At 35.9% G+C, this 8,592-nt stretch overlaps 2 protein-coding genes across 5 annotated transcripts in view; both read left to right on the top strand.

Moving 5' to 3' along the window:
• The window catches only part of LOC112519063, a 9,607-nt gene extending 7,611 nt beyond the window's left edge, over window positions 1-1,996 (top strand). For all 4 annotated transcript variants that reach the window (XM_025127008.1, XM_025127009.1, XM_025127011.1 and 1 more), the window contains exons 3-4: window positions 1,040-1,166; window positions 1,629-1,996. In XM_025127008.1, coding sequence (XP_024982776.1) covers window positions 1,040-1,166; window positions 1,629-1,700 — 199 coding nt within the window. In that variant the 3' untranslated portion in view covers window positions 1,701-1,996. The remainder of the gene's footprint in view (window positions 1-1,039; window positions 1,167-1,628) is intronic.
• Window positions 1,997-4,321: 2,325 nt separating this feature from the next.
• LOC112519060 (protein TIC 62, chloroplastic-like) overlaps window positions 4,322-8,592 on the top strand; it is a 6,241-nt gene continuing 1,970 nt past the window's right edge. Inside the window, exons 1-7 of the mRNA XM_025127001.1 lie at window positions 4,322-4,670; window positions 5,961-6,073; window positions 6,211-6,264; window positions 6,392-6,476; window positions 7,685-7,790; window positions 8,145-8,231; window positions 8,354-8,451. Coding sequence (XP_024982769.1) covers window positions 4,388-4,670; window positions 5,961-6,073; window positions 6,211-6,264; window positions 6,392-6,476; window positions 7,685-7,790; window positions 8,145-8,231; window positions 8,354-8,451 — 826 coding nt within the window. The 5' untranslated portion in view covers window positions 4,322-4,387. The remainder of the gene's footprint in view (window positions 4,671-5,960; window positions 6,074-6,210; window positions 6,265-6,391; window positions 6,477-7,684; window positions 7,791-8,144; window positions 8,232-8,353; window positions 8,452-8,592) is intronic.

Genomic DNA, 8,592 nt, shown 5'->3' with positions numbered 1-8,592 from the left:
TATCACCGATATAACCGATATATCGAATATCGGTCCTGACCGATATTTCGTATTCTGACCGATATAACAGCATAGCTTGCAAGAAATATATTTCGAATAAACTTTGTTCTTGTGTCAACAATGGTTGCTGTCATGACCTTAAGTTGAAATGGCCACCAATCAGATTAGATGTCAATTTTGTTCTTTGGTGATTTAAACAAAATTCTTTGCAGACGTACCAACGGATTATCGCACAGCCACAAAAGGTATATTATTTATATAAATTGATTAATCTCCTTTATTGGCTCAATTAAGTATCAAGACTGTGGTTTGAAAACTCATGACTTCTTTGGTTGCCGAGTGATATGCTCAATCAACTGCTGGACTGTTCACTTTTGAGAAAGGGCTTAATTTTCACTGCAAATTATTTGTTCATTTGGATGGTGTGCTTCTTGTTGGCAATAGTGTGACAAATATCAGTGACAATCTATATTACTTCGACTGGACCTGATATTTCGTTTACAGCTCAATTGCTCAACTTTGACCAGATCTGATAATTTGAATTAGTTGCTAGTTGGGTTTGTGACTTTGTGGCACGTTCACTTGGAAGTGGTATTTGCTTTGCTATTTATGGGCCTTTGTCACCTCCATTTCCTTCATTTTTTTATCTTATATCTTTCTTTTCTTTCAAACCTTTTTCAAATTGCCAAAACCAAATTCTAAGCGAAGTCTTTTTCTCTAAAACCTTTTTACAAGCTGAGGGTCTTCACAGAAACAAACTCACTACTACTTGGGGGAGAGGTAAGGTCTGCATTCATCCTACCCTCCCCAGACCCTACTGTGTGAGATTTATTGGGTTCGTTTGATTTTTTCCTGTACAAAATTTACAAAGGCATTATCCATGAGACTGCTAGTAACATCCTTGTTCATTGGTTCTTAGCATATACATCATTCGTTTTGCTAGTAACATCCTTGTTCATTGGTTCTTAGCACATACATCATTCATTTCGTATTTTTCTCTCTTGTCTCCATCATATTGAACTCAACTTTTGTACTTCAGCAAGGATATAGCCAAGGTGAAAGACGAYCAGGAGTGGGAGATCCTTGAAACGAAAAGAGCCCTGTCAAGAACAGGACCTATTGAAGCTTACAAGCCCAAAAACTTGTCGCTGGAGGAGGAGCTAAAGGTGACATAACATCCTTTAAACAGATAAAGCACCAAACAAAACAAAACAAAACAAAACAAACCCAATATATCCCACCCGAAAGTTGGGTCTGGGGTGGTGAGATGTACACAGACCTGACCTCCACCCAACACCCAGAGAGTAGAGGGCATGCTTCCGTGAAGATCCTTTAAACTAATACATCAGTATACATATATCTTTGTGGAGCTTAAGAAAAGGGGCAGATGTCACCTTTTGGGACAGGCCACCGCACCTGGTTCCACTTGGGGGAGAAAAATCGCTGTCCCAGAGGCAGGTGGTTGGTGCCTGGGTCATTGTGTGTCACCACCTCCCACCTATCCTACACATTCGATCAAGGTTTTWAACCCGAGACCTCATCTCAAGTGGATGCTTCTTCCCACCTCCATACCTCTAAGGTGACCAATGCGATTTTTGARGTTTATGAGTGGGTTGTTTTGGTTGCAGGCTTTGCAGCAGAGTGTTGACATAAACAACTATGAATATAAGAAGATCCCCAAGCCGAATGAAGGTAAATGAACTTCAAGTGTAGTTTTTCATGAATCRTTTCACCTTTCCCTAAATAAACCACATCGTTCTGTCTTTTGAACTTTAAGGGTTTGTGAAGATGATGTATGTAGATTTTGTCACTTAAAACTGCATTTRGGCAATTTCTTGGCCTTATTGTGCCCCAACCCCAATGCATAGGATGCTCTTCATCTACAAATGCATCAAACTTTTAAGATGTATAAAGGGAGTTAGGACTAAGTTCTTCTATCCCTGTTGAATTTTGATGTGATTTGGTGTTCTGGAAAGTGGTGAAGCCTRTACTTTAATGAGGTTGATGTTCTTTGCATAAACTGAGGAGAATCTTGAGGTTCTTTTTAGAAGCCATATTCTTAAAAACAGTCTATCTAGGTCAAGTTTTTGTCTCAAGGGATCCAAAATGGGTAAAAGTAAGAAATCGAGCAATYGAGTAGTTCAAAGTTTGTTTAAATGCTTATAACATGTTAAATGGCTCTATAAAAGGACCACCTTGCAAGGCTAAATACTCCTGGATGACCAATAAATAGCAAAGCAGTACCACGGAAATAATATTTTAAATTGACCATGACCCTGACCCTACCTCATAGTGGATATGTTGAGAAGGGTTAGTTTGGTTTCATAGTTATAGTAAGATGTTCTATTTGCATTCCATTCAACTAGTAACTCAATAAGTAAAATCACTTCAATAGATTACTATTACGATACGAGGATGTTTGTTTACCTCTTAATAGTTCTATTAARAGGCAGTCTATGAATCGCTAAGAGGTGAATCTTATTTAGCAAAAGAAAATAATCTGCTTCTTAATGATTCTAAAACCCTTTGAATGATTTTGAATAATTTTGTATCTTGGCCTCCTAAACCGTTAAGTGMCTAATTTCATTTTGAACAGTCATCAAATAACCATTTTTCATTTTGTATTATATTATAAGAGTCTTTTAATCATTCTGACCACTTAATTATCTTGCATCAAACCATTCATCAACTAGTAAACAACCCCTCATATTGATTAGAGAAAGTAGAGAATACTAAAATTAATTAGAGAATACAAGATTTTTTTTTTGATTAACCTGGATATCCAACCTGCTATACGAGCCGACTAATCCCAGGACGACCACCTGCTTTGCATATAGCTTAGAGTCAACGTATTTGAACCTCCGTGGCCATAAAGGGATCTTTATTCTTCTTTGGATTTGAACCTGAGACCTCCTGGTACTATTGACCTTTGGAGCCAAACTCAAACCAATCAGGCACCACCCTTGTGGTTGAATACAAGATTTTTAGTAGCAATGTAGTCAAGTAATTTGTCGGCCTAATCCCAACCCATTAAATTGACCTTTGGATAGCTCGGTTCAATCGATTCTTTGAGTCACATATAGCTTCATTCGAGATCGAATCCAACGGTTCCTCAATGTTTCTTCACGGAGGTCTGTTTTTAAATAAGTCTCCTTGTGAGGATCATCGGTCTTTCTTGAGACAACCTCTGTAATGTAAGAGCCTATTGTTTTGTTATTACTCGGTAGGAGTTGGTTTTAAATTGTATTACAAATTAATCTCCATCTTTGTTCATTATACTTGTTTGATCAAAACATACCATCAATCGCCAACATATTTCATTACAAAAATTATGAACCAAAAAATAGTTTATAATTAACCACAAGGGTGGTGCCTGATTGGTTTGAACTTGGCTCCAAAGGTCAAAAGTACTAGGAGGTTTCAAGTTTAAATCCAAAGAGGAATAAAAATCCCCCTGTGGCCACAAAGGTTCAAATGCGGTGACTCCCGGTTATCTGCAAAGCAGGTGGTCGTTCTGGGATTAGTCTGCTCGCATAGCGGGTTGGATATACAGGTTAATAAAAAAATAGTTTACAATTTTAAATAAGGAATTATAAAACGATCTAGTGTGTAGGATTTGAAATGGAATGGAATTGCATTATTTATAAATAATTTATCGAAATGAATTATAAAAAATTATTAAAATAATTAAATTACATTTTTATTGATTGATTATTTCAAAACGAAATGTTTTTTAATATATTTTAAAACATTATTACAAATAGATCCTACGAAATCTCGTGAAATACCATCTATCTCGTTAGATATTTAATTTTCACATTTATGGAATTTCAGTTTCAGACTTCCATTTAAACTAGAAGCAAGACTGAAAAGGAATTCAATTTCAAATCCGGTAAACCAAATGGATGCCAAAATATGGAGAGAAAGGATAGGAATTCAGATCGTAATTAAGCCAAACAGAAAAGCTCGAAGTTTTCTATTTTGAACTTTTTTTCCGCAAGAAATAAACAATTCTTCTTATGATGATTGTTTATAATACAATTAAAATTAGATACTCAAGAAATTTCTTATTTAGGAGGTGTTTGAAATTGCTTATTTGAAATAACTTATACTAAAAGTTCTTATCCACTTATTATAAGTTAGAATGGTTTAACTTTTTCAAAAACTCCTTATTATCAATGACACATCGAAATAAATCAATAAGTTATTTTCATAAGCAATTCCAAACATCCTTTTAATTCTTTTAAGGCGAAAAATTAGAAATTTAAATTCAAAACTAATTTTGACAAGAAAAAGGCGAATCCGATTTGTTATTGGGTAACCGCATTTGGTTAAAACCATAACCACCACCCAAAWAAAGGTTTCATCATCTATCCATCCCTCTTCCATGGCTTCCAAACCATCCCTCACTCCCATCGCCGACCTTACGATCCATAAAATCCCGACATTCCACAGACAATTTCTTCAAACAAACCCTACTTTTTGTTCTTCATCAACATCGTCACTGCTTCCAAGGAAACTTCYAGGTTCCAAGCTCGTTTCAAGACGGAAAGCGTCTGTTTGTAGTAATTCACTGAAGCAGGAAACGGTACAGAACCCTACTGCAACTCAGACTCCGCTTACGTCATCTAATAAACTTGTTCTCGTCATTGGAGGCACCGGAGGAGTTGGTAAGATTCTTTTAACATAGTATTCTTGTTATATTATGTATTAGGGAGCATTTAACTTAACGCTAATGTTTGGATGAGTCGTTTAAGGCTTTATATGAACTTCCGTGGTTCAAGATGAATTATTTGTAGTCTGAGTGTTAAATTGTTATTGTTGGTGCCTAAATTTGTACGTTATTCGATAATTGCCTGTTGTTTCTTCTAAACCTGAACACATCGTTTTGAAAATCTTAAACCTAAATCAGATCGGTTTGACTGTGGAGTAATAGCTGCACTAGAGGATTGGGCCCTTTTTTTTTGAAGTCTAAGATAATACCGACCCTTTGAATTAACATATGTTCTAAATGATTGTTAAGGCTAGCGTATGGGGACCGGACAAGCTTTCCTGCTAGTATGAGGGGTACTATATCAAGGTTTCAGGAGATCTCATATGGAGTATTGTTTTAAACATTAAATCACGGAGATTAAATTTCTGAACTCTGATAGAGTTTTCCCTGATCTGGGAGCTGTTAATAATGTCAAGAAAAAGTTATGCATAATTTTAAAGATTAATCTAGGGAAAAGCCTTAAAACTTCATTTTAAATCATCATTTTTTTGAAGTATATAATATTTATATACTGCAAATGAAACTCATACACACTCCTCACCTTTGTTGAGGTTGGAACCCTTGACCTGTCGAAAGGCTGGGTTGCATATTTGCAKCTGGGCAAAGGCCCTTTGGTTTAAATCATCATTTTCCCTTGAGATGCATTACAATTGTGGAATATAAAGCATAATGTAAAAATAGATAACAAAGATATATCATGGTCAAGCCTTTCCCTAAAGCCCATTYCTTGGTATCTCATTGTGATTTTCACTATTATTCAAATAAATTTTTTGGTGGAGACATGGGTTACAAGCAACTCAAGGTTTCCTTGGATGAATTTGTGTGTACCTTATGACGGCACAACTCTATATCCTAACTCACCCAAAGCTATATGCTACCAAATAAGTATACCTCCAACCCCCTCTACCACCAAAGAACATAATCTCACGAGAATATTCTGGCAATCTTTAGACTTATCTTCCAAGTCTTCATAATTTGCATGATAGACTTATACTAGTTTTTTTTTTCCTTTTTTTTTTTTACCTTCAAAACTTGTTAATATGTTTTATTTATGTAATAATAATGAGTTGWATATGACGATGAAATAATTTACATTTCAAAACTTCCCATTTAAAAYTATATGRTTGAGTATGATAAATATATCGTGGATCCTTAATATGTATACTAATGTGTTACTTATCTACAGGACAATTARTAGTAGCATCATTGCTAAATCGGGATGTTAAATTGCGCCTATTRCTCCGAGATCCAGWGAAAGCYGCTACTCTATTTGGAAAACAAGAAGAGGAGAAATTGCAGGTCTCTTGTTTTATTTTGTTTTCTTACGTGTTGTGTAAGAAAAAGAAAATCGACATAAGTGTTCATCTTGATTCTCTTGCTTTCATTAGTGAGACCAGTTCAGGACATGAAATTTATTTGAAAGGGGATTTTGGTAGGTGATGAAAGGGGACACTCGGAACTCAGTGGATCTTGAGCCATCAATGTTTGAGGTTTGTGCTCTCAATTGGTTTATGGTTTTCTTTTCCATAGGTTTGTGCTTTGAGCACTATATCAGAAGTATGCTCTTTTTGTGCCAATGGGTAATATATATATGACCTTGAATATTTTGATGCATAGGGTGTCACTCATGTTATTTGCTGCACGGGTACTACAGCCTTCCCATCACGGCGATGGGATGGAGATAACACACCTGARAGAGTAGGTCTGAATCATACTTGATGGAAATCRGTTGTGAATATTGTTTTATTCAYATATATTTGTATATTATGTGTTTACAACTTGAAGGAACAGATGTCACTGCAGTGGAGGTGGAAGATTACCTAGTTATGTGAAATTGGTTCCACTCAAGTCTTGATGTGTTAGAGGCCTCTTGGATAAGTTTTCATATAGGGTACACAGATAATAGGTTGCCGTAACATGTACACATCCAACAAAGTTTGAGAAAACATGTTTTTATTCTATTTTAATAGAAAGAAAAACGTTTTCTTTCAGTGAGTACCTAGGCTTGTTACTTGTTAGGAGTTACTTCTTTGACCCAAAAAGAATGCGTCGTTTGACTTAACAAATAGTTTAATCAAAAGTCCCCAACTAAGGAGTACATACATATATACCCCTTAGTAACACAAAACTGAGAAAGCTTATGGACAAAAATCAGTTATAAAATATTTTGTCATTGTTAATGGATAAATCAGTAAATTTGAGAAGGAATCTTTCTAACGAAGGAAGCATTGCATATTTTTGTGACAACCTATAAAATTGGAAGTTTTGCATTTTTTTTGGAATGTAGAGAGTGTTAATCTTGATTTTAGGGTGAAGTACAAATCTTAATAGTATAAATGGGTAGACGCCCTTGGAGTTCCCCCATCCCATCGGTCACACGGCCATCACAGGGGAGGTAAATCAGTATGAGTTAACAGTAATTGGAGGTGCCCAAGTTTAAACTCTGGATCTCCTTCGCGAATGCTCATGATCCTACCGCTGAGGCTACACTTGGGGACAAATCTTAATAGTATATTGTATCTCAAGGGATGGTTTGATTTGCTCCTCAACTGTGGTTGTTCACATGTCCAGATAACGATAAAATAAAGCAACTCATCAGGTTTGCTTTGGCTACCAATGCACATAAGCACATAAGCTTTGGTGTTTAATATGTGTAGCACATAGAGCTCGACATAACCTTTTGTCCCATTCTGTTGTAGTTTATGTAAAAGATGTTATTTTTTTCTTTTTCAGTTTGATGTGCATTCTAAAGATGAACAACGCTTGTTATCATTGGTTGCCCACATGTGTGTATACGCAATCTGTTGACGCAAATAGTTTACCATCCATCTTATTTGGTGGTAAAAAGATTCCTCTTTGTGCTTGGATAATTGCCTTTTCTGATAACTCGTTGTCATTTTGTGTTTGAAGATTGGGAAGGCGTGAGAAACCTTGTGTCAGCACTGCCACGATCACTGACAAGGCTCATCCTAGTTTCATCGGTARGAGTAACCAAGTCTAATGAACTACCATGGAGGTATATATATACACCTCTCTTTATCGAGAAGTTAACATTTGTTATAATTTTGACAAATTAAACTGCTCAATTCATTCAACTGTGTTATTTGTTTGCTCTTCTTTCAACTAGTCTCTTGACATCTCTGAACCCAATCCTTTTTTTTTCTTTCTGTAAATGAGTATAGTCAAGTACTTGATCACACAAAATCCCTATATATAAATCTTTAGCTGTATTTATCTAGATCCACATATCAATAATTCCATAAGCTTGGGCCTCTTCATAAAAATATCCTTCATTGTGCTTGCTGCCAGTAGAAAGCTAAACCTCTTATTTCCTGATCCTAATTTTACTCTACCCTTTCATATATATCAGCATCATGAACCTTTTTGGTGTTCTCAAATATAAGAAGATGGGGGAGGATTTCGTTCGTAACTCTGGCCTTCCTTATACAATTATAAGGTTTGTGWCTCCTRATCCCATTGTGCTTTCAATTATATTACTCGCCCGAGGAATTTGAGATGGTTCACTCTTGTTGTATATGCACATTATATACTTGTGCTATATTGTTTTTTGCATTCTAGACCTGGTAGGTTGACAGATGGACCTTATACATCATATGATCTAAATACTTTGCTCAAAGCTACAGCAGGTGAACGACGAGCCGTTGTAATTGGTCAAGGTACCTGAATTATATTCTTTTTTTCTATTAACCTGGATATCCAACCCGCTATGCGAGTCGACTAATCCCAGGACGACCATCGGAATTATATCCTTCCTAACTACAAAATTGGCCTTTTAGGATCCCAAGGTGTCCTAATAG

The sequence above is a fragment of the Cynara cardunculus genome (assembly GCF_001531365.2).
Source record: "Cynara cardunculus var. scolymus isolate 2C chromosome LG 10, CcrdV1, whole genome shotgun sequence".
Taxonomy (NCBI): Eukaryota; Viridiplantae; Streptophyta; class Magnoliopsida; order Asterales; family Asteraceae; genus Cynara; species Cynara cardunculus.
This window is presented reverse-complemented; position numbering and strand designations above follow the sequence as displayed.